The following is an 18498-nucleotide window of genomic DNA, read 5'->3' on the forward strand; positions in this document are numbered from 1 at the left end:
GGGACCGACCCTGAAGAAGGTGATCGGTAATCAGCCACCAGCGAAGTGACTGACGAGTGCTGTCTGACAGAACCAGCAACTGAGAAGAAAGGTCGTCTGAGCAGCACGTCCAATTCTGGAGAATCTCCCACTGGAGAATCAGTGACTGGAGGCGGCCGTACTGGATGGTCTCGAAGGTAGAAACAATCATGTCTAGTAACCTCATGCCCAACCAAACGGATGGCCGAGGGGCAGACAGCACTTTTCTGACTAAGGGGGTCATTCAGACCCACTCGCAAGCGGCAGTATGCTCGCAAGTGGGTCGATGTTCCCCACTGCGCATGCGCACGATGGAGGGAGCTCCGTCGTGCGCATGCTCGAGACCCGGACTGCGACAGCCAAGCTGTCGCTCCGGGTCTCGCACCAAAGGGGGCGTGCTGTCGATGGTGACTGACAGCACGCCCCCTCTGGTGGGCGTGCCGGGGGCGTGTCTGCCAGACGGAGGCGTTCCCATGGGAACGCCTACCGTCTGAAGCCGGCCCCACTGACATCACTAGTGATGTCAGTGGGAGTGATTTTGGCTCTGATAGAGCCAAAATCACTCCAGGGCTTGTGGCTAGGAAACCCTACCGCAGGGTTTCCGTCGCAAGTCCGATGGTCGCGATGGTCAAGACCATCGCGACCATCTTTTTGGACGCTCGTATATGCTGTGGGTGGTCACCCACAGCTATACGAGTGTCCAGGAGGACGCTCCATTTTAATGGAGGAGGGCCCTGATTCAGAGCGAGCGCTCTGGTCAGAGCGTCCGGCTCTGAATCAGGCCCCAAGTCCTGAAGGGCCCAGCTTTGGGCTCGGGCAAGAAAACCCTTTCCAGTGCTGTATCAAAGATCACCCCCAAAAACGTCAGACGTTGGTATGACTCTTCTCGAGATTCAGTATCCACCCATGATGCTGTAACACCTGCACCGTGTGATCCAGGTGGAGCTGAAGTTGAGCAGCGGAATCCGCCTTTCACTATCAAATTGTCCAAATAGGGAATCACCGTTATTCCATCGGGATGCAGTAAGTTTGCCATTGCTGACATGATCTTTGTGAAGACCCGCTGAGCTGTAGCCAAACCGAATGGCAGAGCCTGGAACTGGTAATGGGCTCTTCCGACTGCGAACCTGAGTAGAGACTGATGCCCCGTCCAAATCGGTTATGTGGATATATGCATCTCTGATGTCGATAGACGCCAGGAACTTGTTTGCCGACATACCCTGGATCACTGATTGAAGCAACTCCATGCGAAACTGATCCGTTGGCTTTCTGGACTAGGAACAAGTTGGAGTAAAACCCCTGTTCCTGTTGAGACTATGGAACAGGAACTATAACCCCTTCTGCACAGAGGTAAATGATAGCCTGGTTTAAGGCCAGTCTCTTCTCCGGCACCCTGGGTAATGCTGTAGCGAAGAAATGTTGTGGCGGCTGCCCCCTTAGGTCGATCACATAACCTCGGGAGACAATGCCCCTTACCCAGGCATCTACTCACGAAGCTACCCACCTGTCTCGGAAAAGAAGGAGACGGCCCCCTACCTTCCCTGAGATCCTGTCAGGTACTCTGCTTCTCAGATGCCTTAGCACCCGGGTGCCTGAATGTGCCGGAGAATCTACCCCGGGGGGGCAGAACCCCTACTGGGAATAGAGTGTCCACGGGTCCCCTGGCCTCTAATCGTTCCCCTTCCTCGAAAAGAAGAATGGAAGACTCGGAAACGTGAGCCCTTTAGCTTCTGAGGCACCACAGGCAGTGAAGTGCTCTTTCCACCCGTCGCCTCAGATATAATCATATCAAGCTCAGAACCGAACAGGATGCCTCCACAAAAAGGCAGACACTCTAAAGCGCATTCTGCGAGCCACGGCTGAGACTCTAGGGGAAATCTGCGCTCCATCTTGTGCGGCCTCACACACATAGTCTGCACCCGCCCGTATCTGTTCCACCAGTACCAGTAAGCCCTCTCTGGACGAGTCACCGGCAAGGCCTGCCACTAATTTGTCACCTCACTTCTCCATTTTTCGAGAGACCCATGCAGATGCCAATAATGGGCGAATAACCACTCCGGCGCCCATAAAAATACTCCTAAGGCATCCCTCCAATTTTTTATCCAGCGGATCCTTAAAGGAGGCCACCCCTTGGACCGGCAGAGCCGTGTGCTTTGCTAAACGAGCCACAGCCGCATCCACTCTTGGAGGCAGCTCCCACTTAGCGACCTGCTCCTGTGGAAAGGGATAAAGAGCTGCACATTTACGAGGAGTAGCATACATTTTATCTGGGGTCTTCCAGGCTTCCTCTACCAGATCTGAAAGATTCTGAGACACTAGGAAACAAATGACTCTCTTATGCAGGCCTGGCCAAACTGTGGCTCTCCAGCTGTTGTGAAACTACAAGTCCCAGCATGCCCTGCAACAGTTTTAGCATTCCCCAATAGCAAAACTGTAGCAGGACATGCTGGGACCTGTAGTTTCACAACAGCTGGAGAGCCACAGGTTGGCCAGGCCTGCTCTTATGCCTCCGCTTAAACGGCCCTTCCGTCCTAGCTGAGGCGTCAAGGTCCAGACAGTCCAAAGACTGTCGTACTGCCATAATAAGGTCCTCTACACCCTGACTTGATGCAGAGTCTGAACCTTCCTCGTCAGGCAGAACCTCCTCTTGGAGCTCCCCCTCTTCTTCTTCTTCCTCCCCCTCGGGATCTGACTCCAACAAGACACTGGATGGAGGAGGACGTTTATGCGTAGTTTAGACTCCTCAAAGAAGCGTTCCATAAAGGACGATACTTTCTTGACCCCTACCGCTCCATGGTATGGATCCAAGGAGGATCAGGACCCTGGTAACCAGTGGCAGGCTGGGCCGGGGGGCAGGGTGCCATGTGCCCCCCGGGCCGCAGCATCATGCAGGCTGCGGGCAGCAGGCAGTCTGTGTCATTGTAACACAGACTGCACCACGTGTGTAGCGCTGACCGGACGGCACTGGCAGCTGTGCGTTTGTTTTGATCAGCAGCCAATGAGAGTCTGTCAGACTCTCATTAGCTGCTGCTGCGCCCACTGCAGGAGCCGCTCCATCTTCCGGCTCCCGCAGTGGGCAATGGGAGAGGCGTCATGATGTCTTTTTTTTTTTTTTTTTAATCACGTGTGTCTACTGGGGGAGGGGCGGGCACTACAAGGGGGAGACCGCTACTGAGGGCACTACAAAGGGGGGGGGAACTACTACTACTGTGGGCAATACAAGGGGGGGGGGGGAGACTACTACTACTGGGGGCAATATAAGAGGGAGGGACTACTACTGGGGGCACTACAAGAGGGAGACCACTACTGGGGACACTACAAGGGGGGGGCACTACAAGGGTGTGGTCACTACTGGCGGCACTGCAAGGTGGAGACCACTACTGGGGGCACTTCAAAGGGGGGACTACTACTACTAGGGGCACTACAAGGGGAGGGGTCAACTACTAGGGGCACTGCATAGGGGGGAGGGGACTACTACTAGGGCCACTACATAGGGGGGAGGGGACTACCACTGGGGGCACTGCATCGAGGGACCACTGCTGGGGGCTCTATAAAAAGGGCAATAGTGGGGGTACTGCATAGGGGGGAGACTACAACTGGGGCCACTATTTAAGGGGCACTGCATAAGGGTTACCACTATTGGGGGCACAGCATGGGGGGTGGACTGTTACTGGGGGCACTGCATAAGGGGCACTGCATAGGGGTACCACTACTGGGGGAACAAGGGGCACTGCACAGGGGGGATCACTACTGGAGGCCTGCATAAGGGGGTCCTCTCCTGGGGCACAGGAGGGCACTGCATATGGGCACCACGACGGGGCTGCCCCTAATCTTTATTTTTACTTTACATTAATCCCATATGGACCAGTCTCCTCCCTGGAACACTTGAGGGGGGGGTGGGGGATCACCGTAGCACGCACGTTCTTCAGGCACCCTGGCTACACGCTACTCCTCTGCCAGGGCCGTCTGCATGCATTTGCCCCCCAGGCTAAAAGTTGCCAGCCATCCCCTGCTGGTAACCACCCCCTGCAACAGCAGGCGGTGAGGGCAAAACAGGCGCTGGCGCTGCTTGGGCTAATTCCTCTCTACGGCGGAGCAACGTCACCAGGTCAGAGAGTGAACGGCTCATAGCCTGAGCCCATGCCGGCTCCTCCGTAAGCGGAGTGGCTCCCCCAGCTGGCTGCGCACACGTGGGCCCCAGCTGACAGTCCATACACAAAGCCCCTGCATCCAGTTATCCACACGGCAATTTAGCCTGACACTGGGCACATGTAAAAAATATAGCCATGCTGGGGTTCTGGCCCTTTGTGGACTTTTTGTCAGTCATTAGAGCACCCCCCTTCCTGAGCTGTCCTGCCGCAGCAGTCAGCCCACCAAACATAAAAAAAATATATATAACAAGTGGCAATGAATATGCAAACACTCCAAGCAGGCACAAGAACAGATTACAGTAATACTGAAACCTACTTAGCTGTACGCTGCAGAGGGAAAGGAGCTTGCTCTGTCCTCCCTCCTTGCTGTTCAGGCTTCTGTCCTTTAAAAAGTGGTGATCAGACTTCTTGGGAGCCTGCATTTTGCCACTGGAGAGCAGCCATGGCTCCTCCCCCGTCTTACTGAAGCGAACCTCACTGCTCCTTAGTGTTACTCCCCTCAGTGGGGAAAGCACTTGGACTGACCGGCATTTACCTACAGCACCTGGTATCCCAGGTGGTTTTCCATCCAAGCACTAATCAGGCCCAACACTGCATAGCTTCCAAGATCAGCTTGTCCAGTGTGGTGTTGCTGTAGGTCTCACCTGCGGTCGGTCTGTAGTCGGCGCTCGCCCCACAGGAGCCGCCGACAAACCCGGCAAGATGGCGGGACCATGCTGACCTGCACCTCTACCAGGTAACAGCAGCGTGCTATCCCCGGGCCCAGATGGCCTCTTCAGAGACCGGAGTGTGTGGAATGGGGGGGGAAGCGCTTAGCGCCATCCCCCCTTTTAGATGCTGCTCTCCCCGCCGCTTTACACTCCAGCCGTGTGCTGCTATAAGCCCAGAAACAACGTGCCCCTCTCCACAGGCACTAAACTTACACTGACGTCAGGGGTTGCAGAGGGGAGGAGTTATAGATTTCAGTGTTAGTGCCACATCCACGCCTTCCCACCTACAACCCATGGTCCAGTGTCCCCCAGCCCAGACGAAAGAGAAATTCTTTTCTCTGGCACTATAGAGATTGCATATTGTTTGCAATTTCTAATTAATCTATACAATATTTCTCTTTGGAAAAAAACAAAACAATAATCTGTCATCCACATGGACTTTTGGAATTAGCAGCACGGCGTGCAGCTGCCAACCTAAATGCCATGAGGAAAAATACAGAAAAGTGTGAGGCACATTAGGCTGCTTTTAAAACCTATTTAAACAAACAAAAAAAACCACCTTCTAAAAACAAAAATAAATTCTGTACCATGCCACAATAGTATCCAGGGACTGTTATAACTACTATATGAGAAATTTATATTTTATCTGATGAAGTTGCCATGAGACTAATGAAATGTATAAGGGCTGGCTTTATTGGACAAACAGTGCACTGCGAATTTTTGGAACACATCTGAAATCTTTGAGGACAATTATGTTTACCTCACTTGACTCCTCAAGCAAGTTGTTTCTTACAAGGTTACCTGACTGGACCATCATCCCATTTGCAGGTCATCCCGCCATCAGACAGTCCTTGCTGCCAATCACAATGCCCTCTTGGAGGACATATTGGATCTAATTTCCATTTGCACAATACACGAGGTACAATTGACTGTATATAACATAAATGAATATGGGTGGGAAGGGTGAGAGACTTGATTACAGGTAAAAGGGAAGGAGGAGCCAAAAAAAAAAAAAAATCCCGGCCAATGACAGCTAGTAGTTAAACTCGCAGTGTGTATTTTAGGTTTACTACTTCACCTTGGTGCCTTTTTCATTTATATTTCTGATCACCCAACTAGAACTAAGACATGGAAGCAGATCATACGGCAAAAAGAAATGTTGAAACAAGACTTCTTGTGCACGATAGGAATTTTTCCATTTAGCCCCATACATGTAACGGGTGACTGTGGCGACATAATTTCATGGAGACGCAGAATTATCAAAAATATTTGTTGGGATAATGCAGTCTTAGAATGGAAATAATAGAATGGACAGATGGATGCAATCATTTTAAACATTCTCTGGAGAGGGTCAAAAAAGGGAGATGTAATGTATACATTATATCTATGGTATATTTTATAAGGTTCTGTATTAATATTCTTAAAAAGTCTCAATAGACATATTTAAGAAGCTTAAACTGGTCTATCATTTCCCGTGATGCATTTTTACCTTTAGGGACCTGCTCCCGAATTTGTTCTGCTTTTTTATTGATTTTGTTTTGTTCCGGCTCGAGAGATACGGGAGTGTCCAGCTCATCATCTGTTTCGTCGTCACTGTAGGGAACCTCGTCGTCGTTTGGCATCTGTGAGTCCTCCTCAAATGTGGTGTCGTAATCTGTATCCATGGTGACGGTAAAATTCTAAAACAGGATGGAGGGAGAGCAGATGTTAGTGATAATTTTTACTAAAATTGAAGTCGTTAAGAAAAGTAGACTAGTACATGGCCAAATCACTCGGCTCGTAGGACTCCCCAATAATCATAGCAAATCCCTCTTAGTTCTTCCTCAGAGTTGCCTATATTAGGTTAGTTCAAGAGTGGATGATGAGCTCTTCCCTAAAGACTGACCTGATCAACCTACTGCTGATACTGCATCAACATTTTGTGCAGGTGCTTTAATTACAGCGCCATGCTTGGTCCGGAATCGGTGGTTGGAATCCCAACACCAGCATCCCAGCAGCAGTGGAAATCCCGATCGTCCTCAGGTAAGTATTAGCTAACCTATTCTACCCCCTAACCCTCCCTTAGGGGTGCCTAACCCTAATCCCCCCTCTAAGTGCCTAAACCTAACCCATCCTTCCCCGCTGCCTAAACCTAAGTCCCCCCGGGGGTGCCTAACCCTAGCCTCCCCTTCCCCTAGCCTAACCCTAACCTCCCCCCGGGGTGCCTAACCCTAAGACCCCCCAGGAACCCTTAAGCCTCCCCCCGGCGGCTATCGGTGCCCCTTCGATCGGGATGCCGGGCGTTGGGCTAACGGCGTATGTCTAATGACAGGCGTCGGCATATCGACTCCTGTCTTTAGACCCTTGCCAGGATATGACAGTTGGGAAGCCGGCTGTCAGGATTAGGTCCGCCGATTAGGTTCCAATCGATTGTGTATAAAAATCTTCCCCTTTTTCAATCGATTGTGGCAATTCTGCAATCAATCTCTGATGTATGGGGGCCTTTATTTTTTTAGATGAACATAAAATAATGTGTAAGAAAAAAACAGCTGGCTGTCCAAATGCTAAACACCACCCGTACAAGATACATGGTATGCTGTACGCTTAATTCCACGCATTTGTATTCTAAAATGTTGTTTAATAAGAATTGTTGTAGCCAATTTGCCATGCAGTGATTAATATAAATATATAGCAGATGTAGCACTGAAGTACAGATAGGTCCACATTCATCTTTGCTGCAGTCGTACCAAACAGCCCCTTTCCCAGCCTGGTCCCATGAGACTCTGATAGCGCCGAGCGTCTTTTTTGCGTCTTTTCTCCAAAATGTGTCTAAGTCACAATGCGATGCGACTAGGACGCACCAGGAAACTGCGCTGATTAATTTGATACTTGTCTGTGTGCGAATGAGACTCTCAATCAGCACGCAAAGTGCTAGGAAGCAGCGATCGCATTTATTCTCCAAGTCAAGTTTCGTGTAGCGGCTCAAGGGCACATAGATATACAAGCGACTCATATCTCCTGGTGCGTCCTAGTCGCGTCACATTTTAGACGTCCGTTGATAGCAGAGTCTCGCTGGACCTGGCAGCTCGCCCACACCAGGCATATTGCGCTGCATGGTGTATCAACGTTAAATGAGCATGGACAATCTGTATTTTACAATATTTATCCGCATACTGGCACGGCCACGATGATGCAATTTACCACGAAAAAGCTTAATTGAGCCTACAGAGAGCCTACTTAGGGCCGTATTCAATTAGCTTTGCACCCGCAATACTTTTTCGCATGCCGCACTTTTCGCCGACTTCGAGTGTTGTAGCCGTGGAAACCTATCGTGCGTACCCCACTATTCGCCATATTCAATTCCATAGGACTCGAAGACGCGTCCCGGCGTAACTCAAACAGGCGAAAAGTCCTGTTAGAAATGGGGAGATCAGCCTGACACCCCCCAAAAATGCACTAACATTGGGGATCACTATAGATGTCCCCGATTAGCCCCCCTGGAACTATTTGGGGTACTTAAGTGCTTTCAATTGCCTCTATATAGTGTCTTTGCACAAGTGGTGAAGAATAGCATTAAGTAGGTTTTTTTGGAGAAAATTAGTAGTCCTATCAAATTTGGGGTACTTGAAAATGGGTGCAAGCATGGTTAAAATTGCTAAAGTGAAGTTTTAAGTGCCACCAAAAACGCACCTTCAGCAAGCACCTACAATCAAATAAACACCACCCCCCCACTTGCAGACCCCCCTAAAGTCTATTTTGCTAGTTTTTAAGTTTGTACCCCCACTTTGCACTTTTTTCGCCCCCTTTTCTATGTCATTTTTAGGTGGGTTCATGTTTTTTTTTTACACAGTTATCCTTTGGAGGGCTGTCCCAAGGGTGCTGAGTGGTTACCCCACCTTTGCACCCCAAAATAGCGATTTTTTCACTTTTTTTTTCCCAACACCTATTCATAGGCAAATCTTTTTTGCCTATTCCATTGCATTTTCATGTACGCGAAGAGTGTCTGCAATTGAATACAGCAATACTTTTTCTCAGATTCTGACTTGCGCTGGCAATTGAATACGGCCCTTAATTGGGGAAGTTGGTGGGATACGGGAGGTTGGTTCAGTTTCCCAGAGTGTGGAAGAAAAGGCAAATATGCTTTATTTCCTGTCAACTAATAAACCAGCTTATACCCCTTTTACACCAGAGCAAAAACCTGGGTTTTTGCTGGGTTTACCCAGGTTGCAGCCCAGTGTAAAAGGGTCCCTGAAAAATAACCTGGGTCAAGTGACCCGGCAATCCAACCGAGGTAGCTACCAGGGTTGGACCCAGGATGGACATGGGTAATGGTGCAGTGTAAACGGTGCAACCCGGGTTATCTGACCTGGGTCATGCCTAAAATGAGCTGATTGGTGGTTGTGGAGCATTCACCTCCCACTTTTATATCCTTATTTATCCAAGCCCTCAGACATCACGGGTGCTCGAATGCAAAACATATTTAACAGCAAGAGCAGCAATGGTACCTGGCCTCCTATGCTACGCCGATATTGCATGGATAGCCATAACAGATGCTGTACATACTGTATAAAAATGTTTAATATTCAAATAAAAAATGTTTCTTGTTTATTAAAGTAGATTGGAGCACTTTTCTCCATTTGATTCAATGTGAATATACTATTTATCACACTTTTGTTTTCATCTATAGATTACTGGACATCAGTCGCCGACCATTTGTGGGATTATGTTATTGGTATTTTTTTATTCTTTGTTTTCTTTAATTGCATTTTTATATTCTGTTCTTTTTGCAGTGCCTAAGTAAAATATTATTTCAAAAATATATAGTCAGGCGCATAAATATTGCGACATTGACAAAATTTTCATATTTTGGCCTCTATTCACCACCACAATGGCTTTGAAATGAAACAAACAAGATGTACTTTAACTGCAGACTTTCAGATTTAATTTGAGGGTAATTACATCCAAATCAGGTGAACGGTGTAGGAATTATAACGGTTTCTATATGTGCCTCCCACTTTTTAAAGGGCCAAAAGTAATGGGACTATCAACTCAAAAGCTATTTCATGGACAGGTGTGGGTTATTCCCTCGTAATTTCATTATCAATTAAGCAGGTAAAAGGTCTGGAGTTGATTCTAGGTGTGACATTTGCATTTGGAATCAGTTGCTATCAACTCTCAATATGAGATCCAAAGAGCTGTCACTATCAGAGAAGCAAGCCATCATTAGGCTGAAAAATCAAAACAAACCCATCAGAGAGATAGCAAAAACATTAAGGGCTTTATTCAGAGGGGGCCGTACAGGTCTACAACTGCACGGCCGCCTCGATGTTTGTCTAGTGCGCATGAGGGAGCCGGCTCCTTCGTGCGCAAGCGTGAGACCCGCTACGACCAACAGCGCCGGTCGTAGCGGGTCTCTTTCCAAAAAGGGCGAGCTGTCGATGTTGATTGTCAGCTCAGCCCGTTTGGAAGGCGGGCCGGGGGGGTGGCAGCCCAAACTGAGGCGTTCCCATGGGAACGCCTGCCATTTGGGGGAGGCCCCACTGACATCACTAGTGATGTCAGTGGAGAGCTTCCGGCTCTTACAGAGCCAGAAGCTCTCCGGGGCTTACAACAAGTGAGACCCTACCCTAGGGTCTCGTCGTAAGCCCCGATGGTCACGATGGTCAATGACCATCGCGACCATCACCCTAGCGGTCATTAGAGCTGTGGGTGTTAACCCACAGCCTAACGACCGAAACAGGCGGGCGGTCAAGATGCAAGCGGCCGCCCAGTTTCTGAGCGACAGCTTGCATCCTCCGACCGCCTCTGAATGAGGGCCTAAGTGTGGCCAAATCAACTGTTTCGAACATTCTCAAAAAGAAAGAACGCACCGGAGAGCTCAGCAACACCAAAAGACCCGGAAGACCACGGAAAACAACTGTGGTGGATGACAGAAGAATTATTTCCCTGGTGAAGAAAAATCCCTTCACAACAGTTGGCCAAATCAAGAACACTCTCCAGGAGGTAGGTGTATATGTGTCAAAGTCAACAATCAAGAGAAGACTTCACAAGAGTGAATATAGAGGGTTCACCACAAGATGTAAACCATTGCTGAGCCACAAAAACAGGAAGACCAGATTAGAGTTTGCCAAACAACATCTAAAAAAGCCATTACAGTTCTGCTTCAGAACTCATTGGACGGCGCTTCACAGTGCAGATGGACAATGACCTGAAGCAACCAAAGAGTTTTTTTAAGGCTAAAAAGTGGAATGTTATGCAATGGCCAAGTCAATCCCCTGACCTGAATCCGATTGAGCATGCATTTCACTTGAAGAAGACAAAACTGAAGGGAAAATGCCCCAAGAACAAGCAGGAACTGAAGACATTTGCAGTAGAGACCTGGCAGAGCATCACCAGGGATGAAACCCAGCGTCTGGTGATGTGTATGCGTTCCAGACTTCAGGCTGTAATTGCCTGCAAAGGATTTGCAACAAAGTATTAAAAAGTGAAAGTTAGATTTAGGATTGTTTAGTTTGTCCCATTACTTTTGGACCCCTTAAAAAGTGGGAGGCACATATAGAAACCGTTGTAATTCCTACACCGTTCCCCTGATTTGTATATAATTACCCTCAAATGAAATCTGAAAGTCTGCAGTTAAAGCACATCTTGTTTGTTTCATTTCAAAGCCATTGTGGTGGTGAATAGAGGCCAAAATATGAAAATTCTGTCAATGTCCCAATATTTATGCACCTGACTGTATACACTTTTTTTATTGTTTTCAAATGTATATATCATTTTTTCCAGAATCTGCACCTAGGAGCTCAATACGATGCTCCAGGTATAGTGGCGCACCTGATACAAAGTTTAGGTAATTTTTTAAAAATTTTTTATTATTATTATGTAACAAAAAAAAAACCTAGCTCCGGAAAATAATTTTCTTGCGGTAATGGAAAATAGAACAGTCCCCCTAACAACTGTAGTAATTAATGGAAATAGGCTTTAAAAAGGTAACACACAAATATGAGACTAAAATGCTTCGCTTTATAGCCTTTTTTGTATGCTGAAACAAAAACAAAACAAACTTGGTTTAGGCAGAACAATGGGCACTCGCCTGTTCCTCGGCCATTGTTGAAGACGACTATTCATAAGATGAAAAGGCTGGAGTCTTATGTAAATAATTTAGCAGATTAAATATTAACTTCAGAGCCTCATAATCTATTGTACATGTCCCTTCAAACTGGCAATCTAGAAACACTTTGAGAAGGTTATCAGTGCAGAATGAAATAATAATAAGGCTTTCGGACACTCTGCCAAAACAAGAGCCGCGCCATAATAGGCCGCATACAAAGGGCTGAGACTCCCAGCATTCAAAGTCATTTTCTATGGCAAAAAGGGAGGAGCGGAAAAAAAATAAAAACATTTTCAGGAGAGATGTCAGATCGCCAATGACGTTTCCACTCCTAAAGAAATCCAACTGAGATCCAACTATCACAATACAGATATCAAAACAGGACCGGTTAGAAATCTGCACGGATCACGTTGCAACCTTTAATCTCAGTCATACTGACCACCTGCTTCAGGGGAGGATAAACAGACCTCATTAACAAAGCACAATGCAAATAACTTGGTACTAGGGATGGACATCGGTGTCTTCAGCCAGATAGTAATGGCTTTGCGAGTCGATAGGATGGTTGCCATCATCAGTTGCATCGTTTCGAAATACACCACGAGGAGAAACGCTGACTCAGCCGCAGTGGCTCCTCGACACGTGAGCGAACCAGGTGTCTCATGTGCGCGACTGTAACATCAATGGTTCAAACCAGCGATGGTTGTATTCCATCATTAGGTATGCAACGGTTGGCGGCACAAACGTACTCTTTCGATGACGCTCTTCTAATGGCCACCCCTATACATTGTATAGGTGAGCAGATATCAGGACCGGGACTACAGATTTACTAGACACACCGACAGATGATTTGCAGACATCTCTGATGGCGGAGGGACTGCGCATGACTGGTCCAGGCATTGTGCAGAATGTGTCCTGCGTGATTGCCCCATGATGGGCACGCTCTGGCGGCAGCGGTGGGCAGCGTTTTCTAAAACTAGAGTGTGTCGCCCCCATATTGCGGGCATGCTGTGGCCTGGAACTGCGTCTTCCAACGCAGATTTCCTGGCCCTGGGCTGAGCAGTACCGTTGCCTATTCAGAGTATGCTGAAGCCGTCATGACCGATGGTAATCAGATACTGCGTCTTTGGAAGTAGCACTCAGATCTGCGATGCTGGAAGGAGGAGTCTTTTGTCATCAGACGCCTTCCCTGCTGTGTTACCATATCTTAGCATCACTGCTGTATCTTAACAGCGTCCATTTCTTAATCAGGATCAATGATTTTTTATTTTTTTCCCGGTCAGCGGCGCTTAGTCCAACACCCTTTTGTATTGCTTAGACACCGCCCACTTCCCAGAATGGTATGCTGCATTCCTGTGACAGTCAGCGGGGATGCTAATCGATTGTTTAAGCCATCAATGGTTTCCAGTCAATGGTTTACTGCCATCGATATCAAACACTTGATGGCACCAATAATGGAGACCAATAATGGCACGCCAGTCGATGGCCATCCCTAAAATAGGTGCCCTACTTCTCAAATAGGCTAAAAAAGACAGGATTAGCAATCTGTGCTTGTTACAGTGATAAAGAACCCTAAAATAAATAGTAATACAGGAACAGAGGGTTAGGGGGAGAAGGGGGGAGGGTTAGCATGCTCGCGGAGCCCTGGTCGGGATACTGTTTTGACAACTGGCATCCCGGCTTTCATACCCAACCCTATCCACTCCGTGTCTACGCTCAGAAACACCCAATATATTTTCAGAACATTTTCTGAGACCGCGTGTCCCCCATGTACCTCAATCGCAACTGTGATTCTGGGCCCGATTCAGAGATGGCCGGAACTGCAGAGCCGCACACAAGCTGCTGCGCAATTCCGTCCATCTAAAATGCAAATGCAGCATGAAGCGTCTATAGGTAACAGACACCTCCTTGCTGCATCTGCGTGACCCAAGGCTGGGATCACCCCTTTGACCAGATTGTGGTAGCTGAAGCTTACGACAACCTGACCGCGTCCTGGCAGCTTGCGAAGGCCAGGAGAGACGAGACCCCCCCCCCCATTTCTGGGAACGCTGCCCAGGAACGTCCCCCGCTCATAAACCTGTTAGTTAATCAGGCTGTGGATGGGAAGCAGAGAGAGCAGACTCGCAGATGGAAGGATGTACATTCACAGTCCTCTAACAATAGGACATGTGCGCATCGGGTTAGCGCACATAACTGAGGAAGGCGTACGGAATGTGGACGAACCCCCCCCCGCTCCACTGCATTTGACAAGGACGCTGCATCCAACGCAGTATGAGGCACTGTGTGCGTGTCCACGTCTAATCAGTCTATTCACAAAAGGAAAAGTAAGAACGTAAGATCAGTCTCTACCCACCGAGATGAACAGCGGGAAAGCTGCAAAGAGGCCAAAGCAAGCAACACTTACATGTTCCAACACATATATACATCTCCGCAGCTACATAGCCAGAAAAGGGAACCCGCATACTGTCATCTCCTTTGGGGTGCTATGAATCTCAGTCATGGCCTTACCCAGCCATGTTTTTTCGTGATCCACAGCACTGTGCCCACCAGCCATTTTACCGGAGAAGCAGCGGGATGCGGGGAGCGATGCTTACTACTGTCTCAGGGGGCGAGAGGACTCCCTCAAAATCCGGAGTCTCACAGAAATTGCAGGAGAGTGGGCAGCTACTATAAAGTGCAATCATTCAGGAGATATGCGGGCATGGAACCGGCTTTGGGGCTGGGGTCCCAGGATAGCCTGCAATTAAGTGCAGCGCTTCTCCTTTTTTTGATAAAGAAAAAGGATTATTTATAGACGAGGCAGAGGTGATGTGATGCTGTTACTATACAATATAGCAGGTTTAAATTGTTAATGACACTTATTAGTCTGGTGCTTCAGACCCCGCTATACCTGGATGCAGACCTGCATTGCCTGGGTCCGTTTCCCATGTAAGTGGCCTTATGCTGGCCACAAACTAGACCAACTTTCATCCAGCCATCCAACTAGTTGATTAGGTGGAATGAAAATCTGGTAACGTATGGGAGTAACTGATGATCAGCAATTTGCTCCTAAATGCCAGAGAACAGATGAAAATGGTCGTCAGACAATTTTATTAAATGTTTGATCTAAATAATTTGTTCAAACAACAGTTTTTGTCAATTTTCCAGCGTTTGGGGGCAAATTGCTGATTGTCATTTGCTTTCATACATTACCAGATTTTCATTCCAACCAATCAACTAGTTGGCTGGTTGGATGTAAGTTGGTCTAGTGTGTGGCCAGCTTTAGACTGCATGAGCTCCTATACGACGGCTTCCCAACCACAACTGTGCCTTGTAACTGTATACGTAGGTCTGGTCTTCTCTTGTGATCACTGAAAGGTTGATTTCTCTGTAACAGTTTACAAACATTAACCTGAATGGATATACAGTCAGGAGGTCACTGTTCACAATTTGAAGATTCACAGTGTCGACAACAGAAGGTCGACATTGATGAGATTGACACGGACAGAATTTCATTATTTCCATGATCGTTGGCGACAGATTGAAAGGAAAAAAAAAATTATGTCAATATTCTAACCATTTCGTCATAACTTTGGTGCCAACATTGTTAATGTAAAACAAATATCCCGAAACTACTATAAACGCATATTATTTTGACCAATTTTCTTTTTCAATGCAAACTTTCATGTTACTCCTTGATGTACTTGTTTCCTGACAAAAATGTATATAATATATAGTAACCTTACACCTCTATCACTGTGTAGTGCCTGGCTGTAATTATTTATTTATATAGTTAATATCACTTTTAAATTTATTTATTTTTACCAGTACTTGCCCTAGTTACATGAGTTTAGGATGATCTAATATAAAGTCATAATTTACCAGTTATGATGCCATGCAGTAATGTTTTATTGTAGAAGAGGTATATTTAAATCCATTATTCAAGCTCTACACCAGGGGTAGCCAACCTCGGTCCCCAAGTGCTACCAACAGTTCGCATTTTCCAGACCACCTAGCTGGTGCACAGGTGTATTCATTACTCCCTAACACATTTGAAAAGATCCACAGGTGAAGCTAATTATTACACCTGTAAATCTGTGAGGAGACCTGGAAAACATGCACTGCTGTTAGCTCTCGAGGACCAGGGTTGACTACCCTGCTAGTCTACACCAACCAATAATATATGACCTCTTCATACATAGGAGGGGATTCGATTGTTTAAGAGAACACCACCCCCCCCGCAATGACTAGTAAAGCAAAATAAATAAAAAATAAACCTTAAACACACCCTAAAAATATTTTGGGGGGCTATAAGGCTGAGACAGGTGCTTTTAGGATTGAAGGATGCTGCAGCAGGTGTATTTAGATTTTTAAAAAAAATCTTCACTTTAGAGACCCCAAAATATACTAGTACCCATTGACATGTACCCCAAATTTAACTACAGTACTTATTTTTCTCAAAAAAAACATTGCTTTATATCATTTTTCCACACTTAATCAAACATGCATATAGCAGCCCTTTGACTCAATATAAAGTCACTAAATACTTTTTATTAGGGCTATTAATACACTTATCTTGATTCCCAGGGTCAGTGAGGCTTTTTATGGGGTACAGACTGATTTCCCCAAAATATGCTGTACTTTTCGCTATTCACTGTGCGGCAGCAATGACCACACTGCTGCCTGAACAGGCAAAATCACTTCATCAATGTTGGACATAGCAGGTGCGCAGCAGGCACGATTTTCTAGCGCCCATGGTCCACCCAACATTCAGTAAGAATTCCTTGTGTGTGCTATTGGCTTGTTCTACATAGGGATATCAATAGGCCTCATTCAGAGTTGTGCGCTAATCGCATTGCAGCTGCGTAGAGTGAGGAGCCTTGTGTAAATAGACTCCTCCTGCCGGCTTCTGTGATCCGCCGCTGCGTGTGAGGACACAGCATCGCATCACTTGCATGAACATCGGCCATCTGAGTGTTACTCAGGATGGCTGTGAACTTCATGCTGCCGGGTCCGGTGAAGCTGCAGCCACTGGCCTCGGCACACCCAGAAAACTGGGCCGAGGCGCTCCTAGTTTCTGTGAAAATGTCCTTGGGGGGGGGATTACAAATCCTGCGCATGTGCCGGCCACCATCTGAGTTGTGTGCAAACCATCAGTACAATGGGCTGTTTATGCTGTTATCACCATGCAGTAAACAGACTTCTGGTTAGGGATGGCCGTTGACCATCGATGGTTTATGGCCGATGTCTAATACTATTACCATCAATGTCAGAGAGCCAATACTTTGCCATCGATGGAAGAGTAGGAAGACTTATGTTATTCAGGATGGAGCTTAACCCGGCCCCCCAGGTGGCGGCTAAGCCCCACCCCTGTCTGATTGGCAAGCAGCCAGCCATTCCCCACCGCAGCGGTGGCCATCGAGGGGTTCAAACCATCTATGGTTTTTGTGCCATCGATGGTAACCACCGATGGACCCCTCGGATGGCCATCCCTACTTCAGCTATATAGGTAGAAGAGAAGGATTTTCTCCTGCCAGCGGGCAGCCCCTTACGATATTCTTTACCTTCCTTCCTAAGACATGCACACCTGACTGCCGCACTAATTTGGATAATCCCCTCTATTTTTAGACAAATCCATCCAATTATCCCGCAAATCATGCATCTCGCAACAACAGTGCAAAGAGTGAGCTGAAATGAGTTCAGAGTAAGTACAATGGCAACGTTCATAAGGAAATAATAGGTTATTATACTGAGTTTCACAGCAAATATCGATCGTCATTCGAGTAGTAAAATAAAAACTAAAAAAAGACGAAAAAAAGGGTTTCAGGCCCTTGAATTGGCAGAACTGCGAGAGAAGCAGCTTTATACTGACAACTAGGAGCAAAGCTAAACCTGGTCCAAGGAACCTGTTTAGTATGAATCCTATCATTGAGATTAGAAATATACATATATTTTGCTACAACATCCCTTATTGTAGGCAAATGTGAAAAAAAAAAAAAAAAATAATGAATAAAATAAAATGCTATCATCACTCCGCTTTCCCAGCGATATGCCTGAAGCAGCAAGAGTTTACTTATTGCTTTACTAAGCCAGGAAGCGGTGATGAGCCAAACTGAAAGCCAAAGACAATTACCGGTAACCCCTTCATATCTTACATGAATAGACCTGATAGACAGACAGACAGACAGACAGATCACAGGTTCTCAAACTCGGTCCTCAGGACCCCAAACAGTGCATGTTTTCCAAGTCTCCTCACAGAATCGTAAGTGAAATAATTAGCTCCAGCAGTGGAACTTTTAAAATGTGTCAGTGCATAATGAATACACCTGTGCACCTGTTGGGGTCCCGAGTTCAGTGTTTGAGGACCTCTGCTTTATTGGTATGGCAAATGTAGTCAATTTGTGAAGCTTCAAGAAGTTTAGTTTATGCCATCTCAAGATGGCGTCTTTTATACATGGCGGTGGGAAACAGAGGGCGGAGAGGCTTTGCTGTATCTCAAACAGGTTAACTAAGCGAGCGCATGAGGGAACCGTAGTCGCACGTGCACATATTACTC

General features: G+C 47.0%; 1 protein-coding gene and 1 long non-coding RNA gene across 3 annotated transcripts in view; one reads left to right on the top strand and one right to left on the bottom strand.

Moving 5' to 3' along the window:
* LOC148519500 (uncharacterized) overlaps positions 1-18498 on the top strand; it is a 123623-nt gene that overhangs the window by 75610 nt on the left and 29515 nt on the right. The gene's annotated exons all lie outside the window — the stretch shown is intronic.
* The window catches only part of LOC148519501 (phospholipid-transporting ATPase IC-like), a 99350-nt gene that overhangs the window by 54512 nt on the left and 26340 nt on the right, over positions 1-18498 (bottom strand). For both annotated transcript variants that reach the window (XM_088476458.1, XM_088476457.1), the window contains one exon: positions 6369-6558. In XM_088476458.1, the coding sequence (XP_088332584.1) occupies positions 6369-6543 (175 nt within the window). In that variant the 5' untranslated portion in view covers positions 6544-6558. The remainder of the gene's footprint in view (positions 1-6368; positions 6559-18498) is intronic.

This window comes from Taudactylus pleione, unplaced genomic scaffold (assembly GCF_031769625.1).
Source record: "Taudactylus pleione unplaced genomic scaffold, aTauple2 ptg000189l, whole genome shotgun sequence".
Taxonomy (NCBI): domain Eukaryota; kingdom Metazoa; phylum Chordata; class Amphibia; order Anura; family Myobatrachidae; genus Taudactylus; species Taudactylus pleione.